The following is a 27,580-nucleotide window of genomic DNA, read 5'->3' as shown; positions in this document are numbered from 1 at the left end:
CCTCTCCCGACGGGAGAGGGAGGGAAGCGAAAGGGACCGCGAACGACCTCGGACGTCTGAGAATCAGGCTAAGGTTTTCCCCTCTCCTCAAAAACCAACATTTCCATTTTCTGAAACGAACGGACACGTTTAAACGAGTTTATATGAACTCCTAAGTGCTTCGTGGGTAAAAAAAGCAATTTACAATTTTTTTTTTAGATAAGTGGGGGTGGGGGGGGCTCGAGCTCCAAAAAATTTTTTTCAGCTTTTTGGGCCTCTGTTTGGTCTAAAAATAAGGGGCCCCTCCCCTGCATCCGCCACTGCAGAGGACATGATGCACTTCGCGAAACATGACAAATGCCCTCCCACCCCCTCGAACTCGCTACCGGGAGGTATAGTATGTATAATAAGGCGTCTGCATTATCCGTTCTTAATATACAGGCCTTTTCTCTAACCCCCCCCCCCCCCCCAACCACCACGTAAAATAAAGAAGTTCGGTCCTCTACAAAATAAAATCAAACTCTTCATCAGCAGACGGTCAATCCTCCTTTTCTCTCAGGTGTGTTTCGCTTTCCAACACTTTATTTTAGGGAAGTACGCGAGGATGGAAAAGGAGGAAGTATAGATTTCGAACCAGTCAATTGACCAGAAATACTCTCTTCGTCCATACTTTGCTTATTTTTTCAACTCATTACGTAACGAGTAGATTTTTTTTCAGCCCAGAAAAACTTTTAACTGTAGAAAGGCTATGCTATTGTTAGCAGGGATTTGGAAATTTAAAGAGGCAGCATTAAGAGCAAGCTCGTTCCCAGGTTCTCTCTCCTACCCGAGTAGAGAACCCTGGGAAAGAGGTTGCATTAAAGAGAAGTTAAAACAGTTGAAATAAACAGTTGGTATACCAGATTAAATTTCGATTAGAATGAAAGTAAAATGGGGGCAAAACAAGAACGGGGCGCGCATGAACACGCGTGGGGAGTGTGTAAACCCTATTCATATCATGGTAATATTGGGCAAGCAGAATTTCTTACTATACTAGGAGTTACTTTCCATGGTAATGTCAGATTAAAAAATTATAAACCACCTTAAACGTAAGTTACCGAAGCAAATAAGTGCTGATACACGCTAAAGAGCTCAAGAAAGAAAGGATAAAATCAAGATAAATTTGATCTTTTATTTCAAACTTTAATTATACCCAAGACTTTGTCGTATGGTTTATCTATGTTTGCAGCCTCTGCACTAAGGCTTAATACTGTCCAGCAGTTTCTCATTTTTTCACAGGCGTCACAAACGTGGCTTCATATCTTGTGCTATAGGTCTATTTGATTTGCTCGAAAAACCAACGGGTCAATTTGCAGAAAGATAAGCAGCCAACTTACCAATCCTCAGTATACCCCTCTACCCAGAGGTAAAGAATCTTCAAAACGTTTAAGAACCCAAACAAACCAGTTACGCTGTATTAATACAGACCGTTTCAAAGCAAGCTTTATAAATAGACTACATTTTAAGTAATCGTAAGGATTTTTAATTGGTGTATTCCATTTATTTCTTGTAAATACTGGTATGTATTTTCAACTGTATGATAACAAAGATATAATTAATAATTTATTACTTAGTCCATTTAAAAGTTAAAGCACAATAAGCATACCAGTTTAAATAAAGATAAAATTCAACGACGATGAACTAACATTGTCTCGTGCTTTGAACAATTTTGCCTCACGATCTTGTTGTTTTCTTTCCCCCTTTTACTACGCCCATGTCTCGCTTTGAAAATGTCTTGTTCTTTCTAACGTTTTGAGAAATTCTTCGGCTCCTGCTGCATCTATTGCTCCTTCTTTCATGAATATTTCAAGAAGAGCCTCTGTAACATCTGCAGGCATTCGTTGCGAGTTTCTGTGATTGAAGAACAGAGAAAAAATATTCCAAAACCTTTCTAATGGATACACGACACACTAAGGGCGTCAAAAGGCGGCCATTCAACGGACAATGTCCGGTCACATCCTTGGATGACCAGACCCTGTACCCGGTCATTTAGGCTTCTAATGGAAATTGCAATTCAGAACTTCTGATTTTAGATAATTCTTCATTTACAATAAGCGCTTCCTACATATACTTACATCACGAGCGGAGGAGGGGGGGTGGGGGTGGGGGAGAGAGGGATTTGAATGTCAGGCCAAAAACGGGTTGTGTCAAAGCAAAAATAGACGCCAACCGTAAAATTGATTCAAGCCATAAAACTGATCATCAGGAAAACTATCTCAGGGCTGTTGTACCCGGGTCCAGTCTCATACCTGTCGAGGGATAACTTTTTTGTCGACCCAACTGAAAGGTTCAAGTCCTACTATTGACAAAGTACTTTACATACCCTGCTATATAACACCATCCTTGTTTGTGAGCTAGAAGATCCCAGACAAGAGAGCTGTTCTCTAGTAACCGATGCTGAACATAAATCTTGTCTTCCTGTTAAGCGTTAAACAATATTAACACGCTATGTTACTAACGTTAGAGCGATTTTCGAATGACCTTTTTATTTAATGAAAACGCGCGTACAAAACAGAAACAACAAACGAACGGTAATAGAGCGATTTGATTGGTTTATCGAACAGATACAAACGCGCGTGGCATTTGGTTGGTTAAGCGAATGCTCGGGTGAAAAAACTTCCTGCCCGAGAACTTTCTAGACATCAACCGACACTTTGCTTTGACGTCATACTGCAACACGATTGGCCAATCGAATTATGCCTTCTCCATATTAGGGTTTTCTTTGGCGGGAAAACGAAGAGGCCTTGTTTTGATCTTTTCATTCATAGTCTGATAAAACAAATACAGAACACTTACCGAAATCATTTTTCAAGGGTATACGAAAATCGCTCTAACATTGAAGGTGTACTGTGCATGGAGAGATCGCAAAACTTGGACCAAAAATTTCGGTTTGAAATAGATAAAGGGCACATCTGTGTTTTGATGACTATGCGAACAGATACAACTGATTTCATTTGAGATAAATGAACAAATTGTCGTAAAGCGTTCCTTTTATGTACTCCCTTTTCGATGTCAAGTTTTAGCAACAACTGAACCCTTAGGCAATGCGTTGATGCGACAGAGACTATTGGGCTGGAATTGCATTTGTTTTTCCTTTTTTTCTAACCTGATCTCTTGAGAAAGCCGTAAACAACTGCAATTTTCCATTTTCGACAAGTTGCTGCCATTCCTCTTTGAAAAAGAAGTCTTTTTTGCTATTTCTACAGCCAAAGAACAGCACACAACCTGAAAAAAGGGGGAGAACGATCATATCGCTAGGTAATCGTTAATGGCTTTCAATAATCAAGCACCAGAATTTGTCAAATGACGTCTTACACCCGGCAGACTGTGATACTCTTTCTTCGATAAAACCCCTAAATGGCGCACATCCAGTACCTAAACGAAACCAAAAAAAGTATTAAAACAAGGTAAAAATTATCTACATCAAACTTCTTAGCGTTCCTCTAAAACAACAAATGGCACACCATATTTTTTCGAGGAAAACCTAAAAATATTGTCCTATTTCTGTTGGCAGTCACTGTCAAATGTATCGTCTCAACTTGAGTTTGGTCTGGGTAGTGATGCATTCTATTTTATTGCTGCTGTTTTGAAAACTCATTTTTATCTTTAAGAGGTTAAACAAATTACTTTTTATATGGCAGTTCAAGGTTTAAGTGCGCCGTTACAGGAAAACAAAACTTCAACATTAAATAAGATCAATGATCAGTGTATAGTTCACAACAACTCTACCAATTCTCTGTAAGAACGTCTGTTTGATGTTTTTACCCTCTGAGACAGGAAGTTTTCGGAAAAAAGGACAGGGGTGGGTCAGAACCCAAACCTACCCCTATCCGAACCAGCCCCTGCCAGCCTTTGGGCCTGTAAAGTAAATAATAGTGTTGTGTTCGAAGGATAGTGCTCTATTTACATCGTGATATTGCAAGTACCTGGACCAATCATAAGACAAGGTGCATCTAAAGCCTTAGGGAAAGATATTGTGCCTTTCTTGATCCACACGGGAACGCGTATGTCCCTGTTGCAGCAATCTAGAGAAGCTAACCACGTTGAACAAAGGCCTCTCCTTGGCTTAACTAGTTTAGTTTTATAGTTAACTACAGCCACAAGAAGCTGCACTTCATCTGGATGAACCTGTCACATAACAAAAGTACAGCGAAAACAACATAAATACACTATAAAAATGCTGATACCTATTACATCAAGTAGAATAAGATGAGCGAGTTTCTCGTGTATTCTTCTGTTAACGCGCCTGTTCGGTCTGAACGAGCTTAGTCAAGTCATACTCGAGTGTATTAAGCCCCTACGGAATGGTCAGATATTTCCGACGACATGTTGCCAGACCGCATCGATTTTGGCTCGTCACAAAACACAACACCTTTCAAATAACGCAAAACATTTCTATCTGATATTTTCATTCATTAGTCAAACAGCGGCGATAGAAATGTCCAACACTTGTACTAACTACTTCACCAACGCAGAACCACAGTTTCTTTCGAAACGAAACACTTTTATTCATTTTCAGTAAAGATGTTTAACCAATTTGCCCCTGAGCCACCCATAATCGTCCGTGCAGATCCACGCCCTTTCTACCGCTTGTCACGTCACCAGTTTTGATTGTGACGGATAACTTTGTCCGCTAACTTGCGCAGAGTGAAGTGATCTTCCAAACCATACCAGAATGAGCACAATTCAGTCAAGGACACCATGTAACATTGAGATGAAAATTTCCATGAAAGTCTTGTTCCACTACCCACCTACCTTTCCTTTCATCTAATCCTAGGACCCTAAAAGCGTTCCTAAAAACTTTTCCTACCAAAATGAAGCCTACTAAATGCCCAGCAAGAGAAAAAAAATGAGGCAACAAAAGCGAAAAAAGAGGGAAGGGGGGAAAGCGAAATTTTGCTTTCTGCGCATGTCCGAACTTCGCAAGCTAATATTTTGCATCTGGATTAGAAGGCCGGGAAGTGTACGACCTATGAACGGCTTTGTGGCAAGTTTTAGCTCTTTGTAGCGCGACAGTGACCAGAAAACCATTCGACTAGCTTTACGGCAAAATTTCGAGGGGCGGATAGGTTGACAAGCCGGGTTTATTTTTTCCCTTTCATCGGACACTTAGAAGTTAAGTGTCTGTATTACTAAAGTGCAAAAATTAAATCTGGAAAGATCTTTAATGTGTGTGTGCCTGTGCTAAACTTACCATTAGCGAGGAGGCAATCGAGAATGCTCGTGGCTGGATCGGTGGAATGAGATCAAAAAGGTACTCGAATGGGATGTTTCCGCTTGCATCTGGAAAATCTTGAAGGACCTATTGAAGAAAAATTGTAACGGGAATTGTTTATGACAGATCTGTATGAAAAATCTTTCTGAGTTTATAGTTATTTCGTATTAAAAGGAAATATACGCTTAGCTTAAAGGGGCAGACCGGGGGGAATGATCCACTCTAGTCGCGTTCCTTTCGCTCAGAACTCACCAGCTGTAAAAATCCCCACCCACTTACTGCACTACTTTATAGAACGTCCACACCTCACCTGAATCCTCGCTCTTTAGGGTGTTCTAGTAAAAGTGTCAAATTAACGAACGAAAAAATTTATTACGCTTGCTGTTGATTAAGGTAACAAAACACAAGAGTCACAGGGTACACAGGTAAGGATGCAATTCAGAGTATCGCTACACCCCCCTGGACAGGACGCTAACCCATCGCAGATCAATTATCCTCAGCATTGATACACCTGGCCGGAGAGAGACAAGGAGAAACAACAACATACCCCGAGCATTATGATACTAGTACTCATAATACACCGCCAAACAAGAGACATTACGAAAATTTTCTTGTGGAGTGAGACAACACAAGAACACGGATAGAAGTGGAACAACAAGCCTTCAAGCATATCCCCCAACGCGCTAACATGTTAGCAGGCTCACTTGTGAGAATTCGGGTAAAATACTCTGGCGACGGAGCCGACATCCAGCGGCCCATTCTCCGCGCCTGATGGCGGCTCCGCCGCCTAAAATTTTCCTTGAACTTGCACAAGTGTCGCCGCTCGCAGGATACCAACACGCAAACAACCGCCTCACTTCATTTTAGCAATGCAAAATGGTGAAGGAAAAGCCGGATAAGTAAAGGCGAAAAATGTTATTAATAAGGCAGTGTATAAAACCAGCCTACCTCTAACGCAGTCCTTTTCTGCCTATAACAATATGAATAAAGCTCCTCCTGGAAATAAAAGCAAAAATTTCCGTTATAAAAAATAAACAGAACAATTCTTGAATTTTTACTGCACGATTACTTAAAACAATCGTAATACCTGCCCCTCAGCTGAGCAAAACTCTTGAAGCTTTTCCTTTTCAAGTTCTGAGTTGGTAAAATGTGAAAGCAGTTCAAAGAAGTATCTCCTTGGAACGCCTTGTATGTCTAAATAGTGCTCCACGAGATGCCTGATGGTACACGGTTGAGGAAGCTGATAGGGCAGAGGGATATCTATTGAAAAACAGTCACAGTCACTTTCAGCAAACAGGGTAAACTCTTGGCACTACCATTCTACCGTAAATTTTCAAATGACTCTTACTATCTTAGGTCGCTATTTTCGAGTAATCATCATTTTTGAGGGTCAAAACGCAGTGAAACAATTCTAGTACAAATGAAGCCGGGAGCCTTTCACGATATGCACGAATGTGTGAACACTGGGTATCAGAGTACAATTATTGTCGACTGAGAACTACAAGAAAGATCAATGTTTTTTTCGTAAAATTGGTATGTAAATCGTGCTAACGCCTTCCATGTTCATGACGATGATGATGATGATGATGATGTGGATGGTGGTGGTGGTGGTGGTGATAATAATAATGATATGGTGATAGGCGTAATAATGACAATGACGAAGAAGACTCAGTCACAGACAACGATGACCACGGTGATGATGACATTCAAAGAATAGACAAAGACAACGACATTAACATCAATGAGAGTAGTAACTTTGTTTGCAAAAAAAATACCTGGATCATTCTGCTCAAGAAGGAATGTCTGGTTTGGATCTAGTGCGAAAAAGGTGAAAAATTCCTCTACAACATCGGCTAGATTACTAGGCTGCACCATCAGAACATCTCCTGCGGAATGACTAGAACACAAAATCCTGCATTTAGATATAAAATGGTTTGTGTCGATAATTTTATTATGGGTGTTAAGTGTACTGTACCTCATTCCAGAGCCCTTTATATCAAACTGCACCAGTCTGACATCTTGCCAATGATCTACAGCAGTCACACGATTGTTGGATATAAGTCTTGAACAGAACGGATGTCTTCTACATGGAATGGGATTGGGTTTAACTGTCATAATATAAAAATAAAAATTGCGAAATGTACAGTGAAACCCTGTTTTATAACACCTGCTTAATAAGAACAGCTGTTTAAAAACCAAACGTTTCCCCAATTTCAATAGTGAAAGGCCCTTAAATCAGCCTGCTAAAATGACACTGATTAATATGGACAAAGGACACTTTCAGGTGAAAGTGTATCTTGTGCTACAGTAATTTATTGGACAGGTCTAACTGAACTTTTTAATCTTTTTTTTTTTTGTACTGCAAACCCACTTCCTTTCATGACAAATAAAAATGCAAATCAACTAACCTTGTTTTTCCATAGAGTCAACTTCAATTGAGATTGAGTGATTTGCTGCTTGGAGACTACTATCTACAAACTTCACTCTGTATCTTGACTGAGGCCTGCATAAATATATAGACTCTATCACATGCACACAGTTTCCATGGATACAAATTTTAAACTTTGTTTAGGTCAACAAGAACTCTAATTAAATTGGATGCTTGCTTACTCACAGGAATAACAAAGAAACCAAAGGGGAAAGGGAAGTGAATCCAGATCACAAATAAATCCCTATTGTCAACATCCTAATTAATTTTTGTAAATCTTCTTTCGGCAACCAGAGAGTTAAGAACATGTATTATCTGTGGCACAGATTTTCAGTGGTCAGATAAATCCTTTCACAAAGATATGTTGAGCTTGGCATGCCCGCCTCACAGTATCACTGACTTACAAACCCTGGGGATGTCTGCATTGCATTTAGAATCTATCTAATCATAACACCTCAACTTCACGTCATTGATAATATAATTAACTAATACATGTAGTTAATTAAGGCAACTTGCTGACCTCTGGCTTGCACTGATAATCTCCTTTCCAGGTGGCAGTGGATACATTTTTAGAACCTTTTCCCACAATTGCTTTAACCAAGGATCAACAACTGCATCTGGCCTACGAATAAAATATTATGCTCTGAGCTGACAGCAGGAGAGAGAACCATACTATAGTATGAATGGCGATGAGCATAACTATGGACACTGTAAATACGTCAAAATCAAGAGAGGCAAAAAGGTAGTGGATGGTACATGTTAAAAAAATAAAGTATTGAGGTCATTTCCTTTCAATGATGTTGAAGTTACGATACATTCCATTAGAATATTACGTAGCTTGCTTGCCTTAGACATACCCCAACTCATGCTGATCATCTGCAAGTCCAAGAGACTGTAGAGCAGTACCACCCAATTGAACCAAACGCTTGTACAGCTTCTTGGCAATAAAATTAAACCTGCACAAACAAAACAGTGTTAAGGAACTGACAAATTATAGGTACAATGCACTGTAATTAACAATCAAATACCATTAGTCATTTTTTTCAACAGAATTAAATGATATTTACTCTTTTTTGCTTCCAGGGTTGTCACGTAGATTCCAATTTACTGGGTACTAAATACAACAAGTAGGAAGGGAATCAAACAGCTAGGGGTATCTTTTGGTTCTATTTTTCTCCTATTTTCCTTTGAAAGTAGCCAGGGGCCAAGTTCATGGTAGCCGGGGGAAATCCCCGTCCCCTACCTCTCAATGAAAGCCCTGGTTTCACTTACTTTGGATAAGAAGAGTCTCCGAGACCAAGCACAGCAAAAGAAACACCAGACAAAGAATTTGATGGGAGGTTTCTTCTAAGCATAAATCTCCAGAATTTCTGTAAAACAATGGTTTTGTTTGGAATCTTAGAGTAAGGTGAAATAAAAATAAAACATGGCCCAAGGAGACCAGCTATAATAATACGCTGATCAACTAGAAACTACAACATCAACACCTGGGGCAAACCCTGGGTATTTGGCCATCACTTGTGCCAGGAGAGTGGAGAATTTGATCATTACCTGAATGGGGAAGAGAATTTGAACCAAAAATGTCAAGTTTAACTTCCTTGGATGATCCAGGTCAGATAACATGGTTTGATAGTTGCAATCTTTCTCACAGTGAGATTGAGGAGTTTAAAGGTAAAGAAACAACTGTTTTAAACAAATGGCTTGTTTGGCAAGGACCTCAAAAGATACATGGATGTGCAACAGAGACAATTATTTAATTTTGTAGTGCAATTGCCAATCAACATCACGTGAAGTTCAGACCATTCACACAATCTCAAAACATTTCTTCTTTGGGAGGGGTATTTGACCACTACATTGGGCTAATGTAATCGTTAATTGAAGATGTCTGTTTTAAAAAGTTCAAATGCCTGGGGGGGGGGAGGGGGTTGTACAGAGGGAGAATGTTCAAGTTTCTAATTGGCCAGCGCATTAGCTTCAAAACAACTTGAAAAGAGAAAATTATGCAACAGCATGCAAATAACTTCATACTTCCCCTCTCAAAAGAAAGCCTTACCACTAGCTGTGAACAATACCCGCTATCATTTTAAGGCAAAGTATGTACAGTTCACTGACATACCAACTTGGTTACTGTCAAATTCCAATTCCCTGCTTCTTTGTTTTTTTGGTAGAAAATAGAATAACAAGCCTATTTATTATTTCATGAAGTTAAATAGCAAGCACAGCTCATGTCTGAGTCAGAAAATGTATGCATAGCTAATTATTTCTATGGTGGCCGGTGCAGGAATCTAGAAAAGTTTTCCCAATAAGAAAAGGTATAAAAAACCTCACTATAACCTTCATATTGTCTGGCTCATCTCCCTGGCCAGTCGTAGCACAGACAAATATAACAAATTCCTCATCAATTAATCTTGTCTGAAAAAAAGAAAAAACAAATTTAAAAAACAAATTCAGTACTCAATCTTACTGGTTTCTTCAAGGTCACAAGACATCTAGCAATAAAACAATTTCCCACCAAAAGTGTTTCTTGTGAGTCGGCTGCAAAATTTGTAATGTAGGAAGGCTGTAACAAAGATTTGTGTATTCCAAATCTACTTATGTCTTTGCTGTGCTAGGATAAAACATCTATGAAACGAACACCCACATGACTGTTAAGCTCAAAACGGTATTTCATTTGGCTTGTGGGAGAAGGCAGGCTAGGTTTTAAGATCATTTTAAATGACTGGTCCCTCAAAAAAAAACCAGTCAATTTTGTTTCCCTCGAATCTCTCTGTTAACTACTGGAAATTATGAGTCTCTCTGGAAGCAACTTAATTGTTCCCCATGGGTCTAGTCGTTTGTTGAATTTTTAAACCAGAACCGTGAACTAAACATTTAACTGCAACTGTGTTTTACTGGTGGTTATTTACTGGTTATTGATCCAACCTACCACATCGTAATCATCTAATGCCAAAACTGAAGCTGAAAGATATCTTCTCCTTGCCTCGCGTCCGATTCTTTCAGCTACTTCTTGAGCAGTTCCAGTCTGGGATCCATAAAGAACAGAAATCTTTCTTCCAGAAATTTTCGATAGATCGTCCGCCATTTTAGTTAGCTTTAATTTCGTAAACCACAGACCAGTGAAATCGCGGACTCTCAAAAAAGGAGATTGCGTGATTGTGCTACCCAGTCACGGAATACTTCGGCACAACTGTGAAATTGGTCGAGAGCGAACAAAATGGCATCAAATCTCGATTATGCGGAGGATATTGAAGAAGCTAAAGCATACATGGCTAAAAAGAATGTATTTCAACTGTTTGAGGTCAGTAATAGTGCCTATTTCGAATTGATCTTCTTTCCTGATGCGAAAATGCGGTCAATACCGTCGCAACAAGCGTGAATCAAAGGCAAATACTTTTTGAAAAGGATTTGTTGCATAGATGTAATCAGGGATAGAATTAGCAGCTTTTTCTATATGCGGGACACGGATTTTGCTGTATTATGCAATGAATGCGTGGTTCGTTGTTGTTTTTAGTATCTCGTTCAAGGAGGCATTCTTCAACCACCGGCATGTTGTAAGATGTAAATCATTCCGTCTCGATTGACCTTAGCAACGAGAATGTTGCATGCAGTAGCTGTTTTATCATTTTATCGGTACCCTATGCAGCTTTTAAGAACTAGTGTTCCTTTAGTGAATGTATCATGATAGTAGACATAAAAAAATGACATAAAATTCGTTTGTTTTGAGGAATAAGATAGCAAATTACCGGGTACGTACGTAGTTACAGATTAATGGATAAAATGACATCTCCTTAGTCCTTTCATTACAAAAGATCGCCACCAAAAATCGATTTATTACAATAACACGCCTCGTAATACAGTATTCTATTAAGAACATATTTCTTCGTGGTTCTGAAATACGGCATTTCTTGACCAGTGGTTGTGCACGATTGTTGAACTGCGTGTGGAAATTTATAGTTACCGAACGGATTCAATATGCTTCATCTTGACATTTTGATAAGTTAATCGTAGCGTACAATCCCCACACCGTCTTTGTTATCTTAAGTTGCCCATTGATCCGAATTCTTGCGTTCATTTTGGTACGCACAATGCAGACTGTGGAACAGATTGCAAGTTTGTCAGAAACAAAAGCAAGACAATGTTGTTTCTTCTACCGTATACTTTACGCGACACTAAGTTGGCCCAGTAGTATTTAGATTAGGTCACGGATTCGGCTTTTGTTGAGATTTGTTGACTCGGGTTTTTTCTTCCCAGTCCATGTTAGTTTTAGTACGTCTTTTATTTCCTGAATGTCAGAATCCAGTTTAAATCGTTTTAGACCGACCTTCTGAATACGAAACCCCATTGTAAAACCACGGAAGGAATCTGTTTCCATGCACCAGCGCTGGCTAAGTAACAAGCATCTGCTAACACACCTGAGAGGTGCTAACGGTATGGCATTACATTGTGTTCTTAACGAGGATTTTGGCTCTTGATTGTATTTCTTTCTGTGGGAAGCACTCATTTAGCAGCCACTCCTGAGTATTATCATTTTCTAAGTTCCACCTCCGTGCACCATAAGTGACTCTGCACTTCATTACATCCTCCTAGGGAGTTTTTATACTCCATAAGGGCAAAAGATGGGGCTGAGATACTAACCTGGGGAATCTTTTGCTCCTCGCCGCTTGGAACGTCTCCTGAGGAGAAATAGCTGTATTACTCGGCTGCCGAGAGACCAACATATGTGATTTTCTCTACCTTATTTCAGACTTCAACCCCTTGCTTGAAGAGAAAATTTGATTAAATTCCAGGCTCTGGAAGCGCCTGGTTCCACAGAGTAGACAAAACCCCCCGGGGGGGGGGGGGTACTTTAGGAATTTCTGGGTGGGGATGTACCACTGGTACCCTGGAACCCTTAACCTATACCAGAGCTAGTTCAGGTGAATTTTGCTACCCTATACTAGAGTAAACTCCCCAAATCCCCCCTATCCTAGAGTAGCTGTTTTCCAGAAACTACTGAGGTCACTAGCATAGTCTAGCCAAAACAAGCTGAGTTGCGTAAATTTCAAATTGCCAATTTGATTTTTTCATATGTTTGAGTGGCAATTCCCTGTTTCCCTACTCCAGATAAAATCTTCAACCAACTGATCAGTTTCCTGAAAAATGATACCCTATTCTAGACCCAAACGCTCTGATTTATATACCCTATCCTAGAGTAAACTGCTTGAAAACCATACCCTTCACAGCGGCACATACCTATATAGCCCATATATGGCAGTGCCCCCCCCCCCGGGACAAAACCTTACACCGTTTCAGATCTAATCGGCTAAAATCTACAGTATACCCATTTCCCAACATACCTATACACAGCTTATATATTAGGGCGTATTTACCCCCCGCCCCCCAACCAAACAGGAAAAGAGTTGCCACTCTCTTTTATAGACTTATAACTTGGGAAAGGCACTATAATTGTCCCTCTTGGAGTGCTGTCTGCTACTATGATGTAGAGAGTCAAAGAAGATAACTGAATAACGATAGGGAGCAAAGTACTCTAGGTGTCCATTTCACAGAGGTCTCTTATGCATAGAGTTGACTGTACTGCCGCCTTTTTTCCATAAACGGTGAAGCGAGCGAAATACGCGAGCTCCACAAAACTTGGACCCAAAGAGGAAAAGTAAATAGACAGTTACTCTAATATGAGGTAGAACCATTTCTATTTAGGAATAACTATATCATGATTCTTTACAGCTCCATTATATTCTCCCAAAGGTCGACATGTAATACCCTTCCGATGGTTTCCCATAAGGTTTTGTTAAGTGAAGTAAAAAGCTTATTTAGTACTTTTATTTTCTCAGAGCCTGTTGACCGCACTCGTTCATAATCGCCCTGAGGACCCCGTTGTCTTTCTACAAGAATGCCTTGAAACCGCCAAACAGAGCGAAGATCTTCGGTGGAACTCGTTCCTGCACGTTCAAGGAAAAAGCAACAAGAGCAAAAGTTCACAGACAACTGCAGGACAGTTCGATAAAGTGTTTGATACAGAATTAGACACACCGATAAATGATTAAAACAGAGAACTTTATTTAAAGAACGTCATCAAAGTATTATCTTTTATTTTGTTAAATATTTTTTCATCAACAATTTGTAAATAAGTTCTTTATTTTTCTGCTTGTGCAAGACACTAAAACTCCGGCTTTGCTTTATAACCAATCTGTATATTCAAGAAATGTTGCTCAAAAATTGTTTCAGATTTGGCATGGAACATCCAGAAGCTAAGCTTGTTCAGTCTTACCCGGAACTGGGGACTCGGATGTTTACACGGGCTGATTAGAGCTGAACGTTTCTAGGCAACCGCAAACTCCTTACTGATTTTTATTCCAGTGCAAACAAATTCAGCTAAGCATCGAGCGGCAGCCCGACAAGAAAAAAGCACCTCCAGTGCCTCTCCCGTCTCGCACCTTCAGTCACACGCGTGAACATTTGCGTGTCTCGCGCGCTTCGCTGGACGGACCAAGAAAAAAAGAGACTGCTCGTAGTCTATTACTGCAGAGCAAAACTTGAGTTACTCTCTGATACAGAGACTTTAGCAACTCTTCGTTTTATTCATTCACCAAAACTCAGCAAATCTGCAAGCTCCACTTTCTTGCGTTCTTTCCCTCGCCTGCACTTTCCCTCTCCACTTCTCAAATTTTTGACATGCATTGACCGAGAAGGCCTGGGAAGACACCACACAGGGACTCGACATGGTGCAAGCCACTCACAGTCAAGCTTTCGCTCGTCCAGTCGCTTGTACATTGTTTTTCTCATGCCTTATAAGGTCATGCCTTTTTGTGACATATCCGAAACCCGAGACGGCCGGCCGAGAAACGCTTTAAGAAGGTAACGCCGAGCGGAACACTAGAGACCCTCTAATAAAATCGAGGACGAGAACGACTACAAGTACGAGATTTGATTTAAAGGTTTTTCGCGTACTGTCAAAAAATAGACACCCCGGAATTCTTCATCGTACTTTTTTTCACCAGAAAAGATGGCACTGTTATCGTTATTGAAGGAGGTTAAGCCCTCTCCCGAGATTGCAAAATGCTAAAACTTGTAACATTTGATAACTTTCTCCCGCCACTACGACACTCTCGCTAAAAGTCGTAGTAGAATGACGACGGTCACCACTTTTTCCCGCCAAAATAACGCTGGTTCACGCGCGCGCAATACTTACTATTGAGAAAATCTCGTACTCGTAGTCGTTCTCGTCTTAGAATCTAAAGGCCCATCTAAAGGTCTCTACTAGAGGGGTAAGGAAGCGCAACGCAATACCCCAAGTAAACTACAACTTGGTTTACAACAGCGCTGATCTTTTTATTATCAAACATTGCAATTTGAGATTATCGTCAATGTAAACCAGAAGAAGTTTGACCTCTGACGCCCCTCTACAAAAAATCATTTCTTTAATATGTCTTAAATATTACATAGAGTCCACATACGACTGCCAACTCAAATTCTATTTTTAACTATTGTTCCTCGTCAGTTATATAATTTTTCTACTAACTAATTAAGTAATAAATATACTTCATCAATGTAGCTACCAGATTGACTATATTGCCGTTTATAGGCCTTTTCCAAAAATTGTCCTGGATCCACGAAATAATTAATAGGTAGTAATAAAGATATAAAATTTTCCCAAAATAAGAAAATAGACTTTTTATAATAGCAGACTATTTTAAATATAAAATTATCACTTTTGAACGGGGAAAGGCAAAGATATTCGATGTCCTTTGAATCATCCAAGTAATTAATATACAGCTTTTCATTAAATACTGTTTAGTGTAAACACCTTTCAATTAAGAATATGTAAATTTGAAACACAGAAAATCTAACTTGGTTAGCATATTTTGTGAAATTTTCCTTTCAGTTGGGTCATAGGATTTCTGGTAAAAAAGAAACGATCATTAACTAAACATCAAAGCAATTAAAGACTCACATCTTACTTACAATCGACGACAACTAACTTTACAAATCTAAATCGGTCCATTTAGAAAATTTTGGCCGTAATTTAGAAAACCGGTAACTGACTAGATTCTAGAATACCCGTCCACTAAAAATTCACCTATAAAGGCTGCTCCCGCAGTCCCGCAATCGTCAAACGAAATTGAAAAAAACGTAAAACTGTGGATTGTATCATTTTTCGTTCTTTAAAACTACCTACCTGATGTTAATAGAGACATCGACTACAGGACTACGAGACTGCGGAAGCAATAAAGGTATTTACTTGTAGATTTATTGACTACAGGAATGTGGGACTACGATTCCCAAGCTGGGACTATGGGAGCAGTAGTTCTGCTACTTGCTTTAAATAGATTTGATAAGTACAGGATAACATAATAAATAGTGTGGGAGTGTGAACTGAAAATCAGTACACATTTACTTGATCATCGAAGGACCACGGGTAGCAGTTAATATCATATTTTGGGGGTTTAATAGATCTTTTGAATTTACAATGGACCCTGTAAGTTTTTCCAGCTTCTCAATTTACCTGCATTTATCTATTCACTAACTTTTCATTCTCCATTAACTTGAAAACTTTCCGTGTTGATGTCTTTGTATCATCAAACTTAATCATATCTTCATGAACCTACTTTTTCATTAATTTCCAAAAAAAGCTTCTTGAGCGAAGACCCCGACTAAAAATGTTAAAACCACAATAAAAGTATAAATTCCATTGAAAGTAATGATAACTCCACCGATTGAAAATCCCACTGTAGGCAAAATACTCTCCAAATAGATAATGTACTTTTCGTAGTTAAACTTACGCTTCTTCTTCGTTTTTGTTCGCCATTGATGAAACGTTTTCGCCATACCAGTTAAAAAGTTTACTCTGGGTAGAGAATCTTGGCTTTCGCCTTTTTTCTGGGCACTTTCATCCCGAGAAGGCACTGTCAATTTTTCCGCAACCCGCTCGCCATCGGAACTCGTATGGCGATCAGTGGAATCGCTAAACGAGGTAGACTTGTACGAGGAAGTCAAAGTGCCACTGGAAACAAGAGTTCCCTGAGTGGCTTGAGATGGGTTTTCCGAAGACTGAGATCCCTCTATGTCTATTCTCACCACGTCAGGGACGTTTTCGCTGGATGAGCTTCCGCTTAGAGCCACTTCCTGATTCCCTAGAAATTTGTCAACTTTTTCAACATCTGTCAAGGAAGATTCGCTTTTGGATCTCCTGAGATTCAATGTCTGAGAGGAAACGGCGTTTTCATTAACCTGATCGTAATCTGTAAGTAAAATCTTCGGTGTTTTATTGAGAGTTGTGCCTCGTAATGATCCTCGTTTGAGTTTTGATGCTCTTTCGTCCGCGGAGAAATGTATGGATATCTCACTGTTTTTCCTGAAATATTTTAAAAACAGATGTGTGAAAGACGTGTTTACCGGAAGGTGTTCTTGACAGCTGCGCCACTGATATCTTACAAGAACTCCTTGCCGTAAGAGTAGGACCTTGATTCAGGCGAAGAGAGCTCGCACGCTAAAACTGTAGAACAGAACATGGACTAGCCAATATAGTACACTGACATTGATGTAGACTAATAAACTATGATGCAGGGTATGAAAGTCCGCGTGTTAAATTTTCAGTTTTGCGATTCTAGCGAAAATTATTAAAAATAAGAGTATTCCCTCATGGAATTATTACCTCGAATTTGGAGCTTTTTTGGCCTCTGTTTTAACAGCTACATTGCAGTCATCGTTTGTAAAGCCTTTATTCTTAAATCCCACCGCGTCTTTCTTATCAGGCGTTTCTTTGGACCTTATTTTCTCCTCACTAGGAGCACCCCTCCTGGCCCTTATCGGTGATGGCGACCTGGAGCGAGTGTCCGAATGTGACTGATGTAGATAGTCATGCGCTAACGCTTCAAGTTCGTGTTCCTGCAAACATTGATAAAAGTAAAAACGTAAGTATAGTTATCCAAAAAAACCGCCGGCCCTTTGCGACCAAAAGGGAACATGTTACGTGGGAATAAACCGCCACAAAAGCAGGCTTGCATTGTATATCGCAAGACGTAGCCCTGCAAATCACGGCCTTGACTTGGATGGATACTTCAAAATCAGATCTTCGGAAAAGGACTCAGACTGATCGTCATGTAATCAAACAAGAACGAGCATTACTCGAAAACCTCACTTCCAATTTTTGCATTGTAGTGAAGTCACGACCTACAAATTGTAGGAAATCTCAAAGGTTCCACACCTCTGCCGACCTCTGCTTTAGCTTGACGTGGGGTGGTGCTGGAGTCGTACGGAGAATGCGGTTCTCCTTGCGGAAACTGTTGTTGGTAGTTATTGTGTTGTGGGATTTGGTCAGTGACTTTTCAGACTTCCCTGTTGGATCATATGTGCTGGCAGCACCATCTCCAACAAGAAACTCCCTGTTTGCGAGTACTACGAGCTTTTGAAGATCATATAGACCCAGACTTGTACCCAGTCGCTTTTTATGTGTTTTGGGGCTGAGAGAAGATTGGGGGTTAGGTTGAGGCGCGTGCGGGCGACGCTATTTTTCCTTCTTCCCTTCCCATGAGACCCCACGCGCGCCTAACCCCAATCTTCTCTCACTCCCAAAACACATAAATAGCGATTGGATACGAGTGTGATATAGACCGGTCATCAAGGCTTGCTTATCTTTTCCGGCACTTTACTGAACAAACGTCATCCATAGCATACCTCAGGGATATCAACCCATGCGTTAACCACCACCAGCTTGTACCTCAAGTAAGTCTTCGTTACCCAAGCTGCTCCAGTAAGCGGACACACCACCCAGATAAGAGGTGCTATGGCGAACCACACATAAATAGCAAACCGCTTTAAGAACAAAAAGTTGTACGCATTCAGAACAAACGAAGTACTGCAGGCAACCAGAAGAGTGGTAAGGACAACCTGTTGAGATAAACAACCTGTGTAAGAAAATACAAAATTGATACTAAAATATACGTTAGCTCGAAAGGTTTCGAGCTAGCTGTTGACCTACTTGGTCAATCAAGTTCCGTGACGTCCTTGGCTGTAAAGACTCTAAATGTACTATAATATACGTCATTTTATTTCTAGTCAAATTGTCGGTTTTTGTCCAGTTAGTCCATTGTTCTCGATTTTTGCTTGGGGTTGGTCAATAAGTTGTTTGTAAGATGCTGGTAACTGCTCAAATGCCAATTTTGCATCCCGTGGTGAACCCACCAATAAAGTTCTAATCTACGCACTTGCAAACTCAATAACGTACCGTGCTCTTCTGGCTTCCTTCACGAACAAACTTGGCGCGAGCAGAGAAAAGATTGACAGCTTCGGGAAAAGCCACCTGAATTGGATTTTCACGGAAAAGTTTACCCATCCGATCTGAAGCGAAAAGTAATATGAGAACATCAAAGTTAAAAATGAAATTCAACTGTCTCACCAGACAGGTGTGCTTCATGGCAGGAAAACGGTTTTGCACTTGATGGCAAATAAAGACTGAAGCCGTTTCAGGTGCCTATTTTAGCAAAACCTGATGGTATTATTTTTCAGGTAACCCGTTATTAATAGCAACTCTTTAAGGTAAGGAAATACGAGGGGTCTTGAGGCGGGCTAGCCTGTTCCATACGCCGAGACGGTCGGGTGCTATCCCTTCGATTCTTTTTTCCCTCCCCGCCAACTTTTCGCGTGCCTTTCACCTTCGCGTCTTCCCTACACTATCTGGGGGCCTGAAGCATGCTAGGGGCGGGCAGGAAAAAGGCAAAATGTTATAAGTATTAGGCCATAAACTTTTGTGTGTAGAGTCGAACCTCGCGTAAGCGACCACTGACCAGAAATGCAAAGACTGAGTGGTCGCTTACAAGAATCGAACCACAGGGCCCCCAGTCTTCCGAGAAGAGGTCCAGGCACATCTACTTTATGGAAGATGACTTATTGCATGCAATGTCTAAGTTAAGACATGTGTAGTTCCATGTTGCCACTAAAGTTCTTCGTATAATCTAAGTAGCATAGTGGACATAGCGAACATAGAGATCAGAGAATGCGTCAAGTTGTCGCTTACAAGAGGTTAAAAACAATGGAAAATCATTAACCGTAAGGCCCAAAAAGTGGTCGCGGTCGCTTACAGGAGGTGGTCGTTTACTAGAGGTTCCAACTGTGAGGCTTTGGCTCGTAAAAATTTGGTGTTTTGGATTGGTGGTCGCTTATAGGAGGTGAGAGCTTGCGAGGAGTGGCCGCACATGGAGATTCGACTGTATAGGGGTTTAAAACACCCTCCTGCAAAGAAATCAGTGGACAGTTGGGCAATCCAGAAGCCTGCTCCAGCTGTTCAGATCGTAGGAACGGACCGAAGAGGAGTGATTAGAGAAGGAAAATGTGAGGTCGCCCCTCTCCACTAAATAATACATGCCGCTGATCTTTCGCCGTTCCCAGGTAAAGCCAGGAATTTACTTTAGTTCATATGGACAATTAAGGCTAGGATACAAAAGAAATTCTGAACAAACAGGTTGAATATTTGCCGTTTAACCTGAGAAGATATTTTATCTCAATTACACCTTGTCTACTTATTTCTGTAGAAAAAAAATACTATAAACTATTTTGAATGAGAACAGCTCTCTTACCGTTAAATTCACGCATTGAGCTTTGAATCATGAAGATCAAACTCAAGTGGAACACAAGTAGCAGACAAAATCCATAAAAGATGTGGAACAGGCTTGTTGCTCTGAGAATGTTGAACAGCACGTCAATTCCAGTAGGAATCATGACTCCAGTCTTATTCGACAGCTTGGAGAAGCTGAGTTTGAGAGCTCCATCATAAGCGTAACATCCAAACTGACCCATAGCTGCACCCATGGCAAACATAACCACAACTATAGGCATAAACTGATAAAAAAAAAAAGCAATTTGAAAACCGGCACAAGTATAAACACCAGTTAAGTGGACAACTAATATAAATAGAGAATTTGGGAACGAGTAACCCAAAAACAGTCCAGGCTACATTGCACTAAGTCATCCAATTACAGATACACAAGCCTTTATGATTTAACTGTGATCCGCGCGAAAGGAGCTCCGAAGGGAAGGGAGAAATCCGGCACTTCTCGGTAAGCGCGTTCCTCTTCCTTTCACCGTTTCGCCGCTTCTGTTTGGCTCAAATCCCACGGCTAGGCTTTATAACCAGTTAGCGTTGATCATATTTGAAGACGTTTTGCGATATCCGGTAAAATGACGTCAATAGTCCAGGCTATTGCAAGGACGAGGTAGCAGTAGCTCAGCTGTTTTAATGAAGAAAATGCGCGTAGAAAATTTTTACATGTTTTGCGAAAAAGTGATAGCAAAAACGAAACGATAATAACTGCTATTGAGAGGACAGGATATCTGTTAGACTAACTAGACTTTACATCCGCTTACAACCTGAGTTTGCCAAGCGGCAGGCAAATGAAGGCGGGAACTTAACATCGCCTCCAAGTATGTTTTAAGGTATTAAATATTTTGGATGAATTAGAAAAACAACTAATGGATTTGGCTTAAGAATGATCTGAAGAATTATGCAGATCTCGGAGGTTGGGTGTTATCCGCCGAGGCCGAAACACCCTCATAGTAGCCCGTGTGCAGACCCCCCTCCCCCCTTCCCCTTTTGCGATTTTTACTGAGGGGAGGGGGGGGCCTGTACACAGGCTATCTCCTAGTAGTCTGCTACACAGCCGTTTTTAGTGTCGTCACACAACGCTCCTCCCCACTGTGGGGAGGAGCGTTGCGTGACGACACTAAAAACGGCTGTGTAGCAGACTAATCTCCTAGTCGATCTACATAATTCTTCACATCATACGAAAGCCCAATACAATAATTGCCAATTATCTTCCGACCCAAGGTTGCCTAGGAAACTTTCTTACTAATTAGTTTTCTTAATCAAACAAAACGTCAGCCTGAAACAGTGTGAAGCATTCTTGTCGGTTGACAACCTGGAGTTTCCGTGTCATGGGGACTTAGTACTCAAATCAAACAAATCAAATACAAGAAACAAACTGCTATAAAAGAATCACTGACAGACGTACGGACTTTCTGAAAATGAATATCTCATCGCAAAAGTTAACAATTATTGTTTTTCGACAAGGAAATGAAACCTAAAAATGTTTTCCATCAGGGTTTTCATAAAACGAAAACAGTGTCTTATTTTTAACATGCAGTTCAAAACAATTTTTTTTTTACTTCAATTAAATATAGTTTCCACGAACCATAACTCCTGAAGGCCTCAAATTTTATTTTTATTGATACAAAAGAGAGGTAATTGTCTCCTCCGTTCGGTTGGTTTCTGTTAATCACTCACAAATGAAAAACAACTGTAGGTAGCCTCTTTTTCATTGATTCAATAGATAAAAAGAGGACAATAAAAAAAATTTTTAGACATACAACCGTGAAATAAATCATTTTAGAGACTACATGAGACGGCGTTCACTCTGAGAAACCTCGGGGATCGAATACCTACTAGATCGCAAAGATTTCTTTCTTCTTAGCTCCTCTCCAAAAAAATTGAGGTGTAAAACGTTTTAGTTTGTACGAATAGAAAGAATAAGAGTAAATTCTGAGATCAGGATAATGCAGAAATTAAAAACCGCGAGGCCAATGTATTTGATTAGATATCGGTGGGGAACAGGTTGGAAGCGATAAAAGGATCCTCAAAATATATATACACTCGGGCTATTCCTGGATTTATTTGCATTTCCTAGAGATAATCGCATAGGGAGCAAATCCAGCAAACCCGGTATCTAATTTGATATAAATGAATTTAAAATAAATGCGCAGTTGGATGGATAACGCGAAGAATTGGATACATCAGGGGTGTGATTGTGATTGATATAATCTCACAGTTATTGGCCCTCTAAACGTTTTGAGAAGAATCTGATAAAATACCAAACAATTTCATTAAGGAAACTACAAACAGTGGGGGATTAGAACATTGGCGACAATGGACACATACTTACCTTGAATATAAGGTAAACACGTTTTAGAGTCTTGGGATAATGTCCGTCTCTCTTGAGTTTTTTCACCCCCTTAATAAACCATGGAACAGAATGCCTTATCATGGAGTAACAGCAAGCTACAAGTGTTATTAGAAACACACCAATACATGTTGCCCAAGACACTTCAAACACAAATACCGCCTCGTAAAAATCCAAACCGAAGTGAATGACCATATTGAAGATCCATATTACGAGACCGATCCAACCTTTGAAACGATTGAAAGACCGATTAGTGTCCCCAATTCCGGCGGAAAGTAAGTAAGTCCTCCGCTGAATCAAACTTATATCGACTGATTCTAGCTTTAGGTCATCTGAGAGTTCGTGTGGGACGTCTGTAGAAGACTCCTTGTCATCGGACAAGGAATGTTTATTAGTTGCGGTCTTGTTGCTGGTTGACCCGTTGCGTGTCACAACTCGTATTCTAGTCGTAGACCCATTAGTCACGTTTGCCATTTCCACATCGGCCATTTTAAGCCAGGAAACTGCTTTTTAGATCCTTTGAAGTGCCTTGTATATTCGATACTGAAGTCTGTTACAAAGCTTGTCCGGACATGACTAACATACAGTCACTTTCATAGAACAATCAATCTGTTCTGAATCAACCCAATCACAACTGCAGCCTGATGCTAGTTTAGTTGCTATATACTCTGAACGGTCATAATATAAGCCCATAATCCAAAGAATTTTCATGAAACAGCTGCCTGAAAATGTAACCACAAAAAAGCTTCAATTAAGTCTTAAATGTTTTACGACAAAACTTAATATTTATATTATTAACTTTTAAGCAACAATACGTCTGTGTTGATTTCCGATTTAGTACTACATTGGATTTCAATGCGGCTGAGTTTAACGTTTTGGGCACTTCTAGGAAATCTATAGAAATGATTTTTGAAAACCCACCGTCGCTAAACAAATCTCAAGAGAGAACAGGTTTGAGTCGAGCTCCTCTTCGAGCATACAAAATTGTTGGCATGTAGATGTTTACCGCAATATTGCACTCAGCCAAAATTCATAGTGATGTTGCACAATATGATTTCACTCTCAATGAATAAAACAAGTCTGTGAAGAAGTTTCTCAGAACTGACCTCGTCTACAGGCGATAACACCGTGAATTCTCAGCTCAGTGCCATCCGTCCACACTCAAGGGCATCATCGAAAACGATAAAGAATTCTTCAAACTTGTAACATGTCATCAGGTTCACGAAATTCTTGAATATAAAGCAGACTGCAATGACCCGCGTGATGAGCTGCCTAACTACCGAAACTAAACAATAGGCGTTGAAACAGGTTTTTATCTGTGACCAGCGAGCCACGACAAATTAGTTCCATGAAACAGGGGTAATTATATCAGCAATAAACTGTTTTGATTTATGACCCCTTTTCAACCCCTGCGAGCATTCCTTTTCCGATATTTAAAAATGTGATTTTAGTTATTTCGATTTTGGCCATAAGAAGGAAAGGGGAATGGAATTCAAAACAGGAATAGTTCCTTCTTGTTGTTTGACGTCAATAAAGAAATCGGTTTATTGTTTGCCAACTTCTTGATTGGCTAAAAAATTGTTATTCAAAGCTTATGAATGGAACTTCCACTGAATGCACTAATTTCAACGCCATCTTCAACAAAAACTATTCAGAAGAAATATAAACAAAGTTAAAGCCAAAAAAATAACACATAGAATAAAAGCAGAAATGCTTCACTACTAGGCAGATTACCTGTTTGCCAAATACGTTTTTATTGAAGTAAAATAAAAAAAGGCGCACAGCGTTTTTTTCTTCAATACCAAACTATCGATTGGTTGACTATAACCTACTAATCATAGGCTTTTCAATGACTCCTCACCTTCTATAGATATAATCACACTTTTCATAGAAATACAATATAATACAATGAAATACAATGGAAAGCATTATTTTCGTCTTTTTAGGCTACCGGAGACTCGGCTAGGGTCATGTCAGCAGCGCGCGGAAAAAACCCAAAACGGGTTCCACAAAAAATACGGAAAACAAGCCGCGAAAGCTTATTATTATTATTAATTTCTTGCCTTGTGAACTTGCTGATCTCATACCGATTTACTTGCTAATGGAGCGGGGCATATTAATCCATGACCAACGGGCCCCTTAGAGTTCACCTCCTTACTTAAATCCATGCTGTTCCTAGTAGCGTAGTTTTTATGGGTAATGAAATACAAATTCTCATGTTCAACTTTAATTTCCAGCTACTTCCCAATGATCCTACAACCGGCAATCGGTATCACCTGCACAGTTCACATAAGTTCCACATCAACAGTCCTCGCAATTTCTCTTTTAAGCTCCTGATTCTTTTCAGCCTTATCATTCTCTTTTTCATCAATTCACTTTATGAAAAAAAATAAAATTAAATTAAGTACAGTGAAACCTCGATATAACGAAGGGCCAAGGGACTGGCAAAATATGTTCGTTATAACGAAGTTCGTTAACTTATGTCGAGGTTCTTTTGCATATTGCCTTATATTCTACTATTACTGGAGTAAAAAAAAAAAATTTTTTTAGACCGAGGACTTTGTCATAGAGGTTCCATTATAATATACATTTTCATATAAATAGTATCTTCTGCATAAGAATCTTCCAGCATCAAAAGTTATTATTGGTCCGTTTCGATCCCATCAGTCTGACGCGTAAAAAGCCTCAACACGCCTGTCTTTTCAAAACTACACTTAGTCCTAGACTTCTGCGTTTTTAAATCAGCAAGACGACGCGGAATTGAGTCTTTTTTGATGATGGTTCTCGATTAAATCTAAAGACTACTCCACGAACTGGAGTTTCTTAAAACAAATTATATCGGCTGTTGATTTGGTCTCTGACCCATTTCGATGATGTACTAGACAAAATGAAGCGCTTACAGGAACCTACAGTGTAATATAATGATCTGCAAATGTCTAGTGGCGGATCCAGCATGTGCAATCAGGCTCAGCTGGAGAAAGGTACTTTTTCGCGTCTTAAAATTTATCAACTTGACTCCGCTCAACAATGACTCAAGAAAGGTTCAGTAATCTGAAAGTTCTAAACAGCCCCAAAGAGAGAACAGCCAAATTTGCACTCCATCCCCCACTTCAAAAGAAGTGGTCATCGGCCCCTGCACTCTAAAAACTGCTCTGCGGGCCCTGGAACTACAACCGTATCACCATCCCTTTCCTTTGGTAGAGATCTATCTCCTTCGCCCTTTTACAAAGATTTATAGGAGTTATATTTGACAGTAGCCTTTCTTTTGATTCTCATGTAAATAATCCATCATATTCACTACTAGGAAAACTTTGTCAGATAATAGTGTCCGACATCTATTTACAAAAGACGTTCTTTCAGTCAGTTTGAATTCTTTATTGTCTCAATTTGGGACATGTTTATTAACTTATTGTATTGTAGTGTATTGTACGATTTTAATTAAAAACCGTAATGGGCACCAATTGAAAACTTGCCGTAACGAGAGGTTTCACTTCTGGCCTTTGGATGATGAGTGCCATGCATTGTCAGGAGCTCCCCAATCCTAGTTTTGGGATCCAAGCCAGCCAGTTCCTATCAAATATTGTTAATATATGAAAAACAGCTTTAAACTGTAGGGGAACACAAGAAAATAGCTGAAAACACAAAAAATTGAAACAGGCAAACAATTGGCCCAATTTTTTTCGAGTTTTTATGCATCTCTGAAAAAATCACCAGAAAATTATAATTGTTAGTGTTCCTTGATTATGCGATATCTTGTTCATAATTCCATATGCGGGCATTTTTCGAATGAAAAAGACGCTAAATTAATGACTTTAGCGCCAGAATTGGCTTAAAATGGCAACATCCTCATGACATAGCCCCTTTGCCGATGTAATAACAGCAGTGGACACTTTTTATAATACATGTTTTTCAAGTTTTATTTACAAATTGCTAAGTTAAAGTGAAAACTCTTAAAATATCATGTCATTTCTCTCTAAAGCCACTCTTCATTTTTTCTCGCAGGGGGAACAATGGGATGAACAATTTCTGTTTAAAACTAAAGTCCGATACCCTAACCTGCCGCTTATAAGCAGTCTTATACATCTTCCAAAGTGGGACTTATATCTGGGGGGCGGGGGTGGGGGGGTTATAATCGGATGTATTTTTTTGTTTACAGGTAGATGGGTCTGTCACTAGGGGTGGGGAGCTAATATGTGGCGGTTTACAGGAATCAATTTAGGTTTCTGGGAAACCGCCCACCTACCCCTCTCCTAAGCCATCATTTTGCCCCAATTGAGAAGTAAGTGTTAATTTTAGTTAAGGGGAGGGGTAGGTGGGCAGTTTCTCAGAAACCTAAAAGCTCTTGCCTCTTGTTCAAGTCGTGAAAACGGGAGGTTCTGGCGGTGCGATTACCAAGAGTGGTAATCACGCAATCTATAACATTTTTTTAATTCTTTCAAGTGGTGAATGTGACAATTTGCCTGGGCCTCTTCAAGTGGTACGGCTTATACGAGCAGTTTAACCATTTGCATGCACGACTCGTACATCAGTTAGTGCAGTTTTACTACCGGCTTGGATGAGGCTTGCACGACTTGCACGAGTCATGCAATTCGAAAAAGCCCCCCTCCACACAAATTCTAAGCGTCCATAATGAGATATAGTTTAACCAGTTGCACGACTTGTACGAGTCGTATCACCTGAAAAAGTCCCCTTCCCACAATTTGCCACTCATTCCCCACTCCCGAAACTGTAAGGGAAATGGGTAAAAGCTTTCGGCCCAACGATTTCTGGGATAGTTTCGGTGGACAAGAGTGACTCATGATTGGTTAATGGTTGCCTTGAAACCACTCAGTGTTCCATCCAAAAGATCCCACAAATCATTATACCCAAAGCTTGTACCCATTCTTCCCATAGAGTTTCTGAAGTGGGGAATTGTCAAGTGTCGTTTAACTGAGTAATATTTTATATAAACATTTTCGCTGAAACATCACT

General features: G+C 39.9%; 3 protein-coding genes across 3 annotated transcripts; 1 reads left to right on the top strand and 2 right to left on the bottom strand.

Moving 5' to 3' along the window:
* Positions 1 to 1,703: 1,703 nt before the first annotated feature.
* Positions 1,704 to 10,754, bottom strand: LOC140939145 (NADPH-dependent diflavin oxidoreductase 1-like). Its single transcript, XM_073388705.1, has 16 exons — positions 10,588 to 10,754; positions 9,996 to 10,073; positions 8,934 to 9,031; positions 8,519 to 8,617; positions 8,182 to 8,283; positions 7,642 to 7,736; positions 7,209 to 7,341; positions 7,009 to 7,130; positions 6,321 to 6,493; positions 6,182 to 6,229; positions 5,213 to 5,320; positions 3,945 to 4,146; positions 3,334 to 3,393; positions 3,125 to 3,243; positions 2,342 to 2,436; positions 1,704 to 1,869 (listed from the first exon to the last, which is right to left on the bottom strand). The coding sequence occupies exons 1-16, from the start codon at positions 10,741 to 10,743 to the stop codon at positions 1,725 to 1,727; spliced, it is 1,833 nt and encodes a 610-aa protein (XP_073244806.1). The 5' UTR covers positions 10,744 to 10,754; the 3' UTR covers positions 1,704 to 1,724.
* Positions 10,755 to 10,829: 75 nt separating this feature from the next.
* On the top strand, positions 10,830 to 14,031 carry LOC140938599 (adenylate kinase isoenzyme 5-like). The gene is made up of 2 exons (XM_073388095.1): positions 10,830 to 10,959; positions 13,493 to 14,031. Exons 1-2 carry the CDS (start codon positions 10,876 to 10,878, stop codon positions 13,703 to 13,705), a joined length of 297 nt encoding a protein of 98 aa, XP_073244196.1. The 5' UTR covers positions 10,830 to 10,875; the 3' UTR covers positions 13,706 to 14,031.
* A 1,031-nt stretch (positions 14,032 to 15,062) lies between these two features.
* On the bottom strand, positions 15,063 to 24,070 carry LOC140938613 (uncharacterized). The gene is made up of 7 exons (XM_073388112.1): positions 23,716 to 24,070; positions 22,592 to 23,331; positions 20,234 to 20,495; positions 18,886 to 18,998; positions 18,336 to 18,548; positions 17,314 to 17,546; positions 15,063 to 17,013 (listed from the first exon to the last, which is right to left on the bottom strand). The coding sequence occupies exons 2-7, from the start codon at positions 23,096 to 23,098 to the stop codon at positions 16,275 to 16,277; spliced, it is 2,067 nt and encodes a 688-aa protein (XP_073244213.1). The 5' UTR covers positions 23,099 to 23,331; positions 23,716 to 24,070; the 3' UTR covers positions 15,063 to 16,274.
* Positions 24,071 to 27,580: the final 3,510 nt, after the last annotated feature.

Source organism: Porites lutea, chromosome 5 (assembly GCF_958299795.1).
Source record: "Porites lutea chromosome 5, jaPorLute2.1, whole genome shotgun sequence".
Lineage (NCBI taxonomy): Eukaryota > Metazoa > Cnidaria > Anthozoa > Scleractinia > Poritidae > Porites > Porites lutea.
Note: the sequence above shows the minus strand (reverse complement) of the source record. Positions and strands in the feature narration are given on the sequence as shown.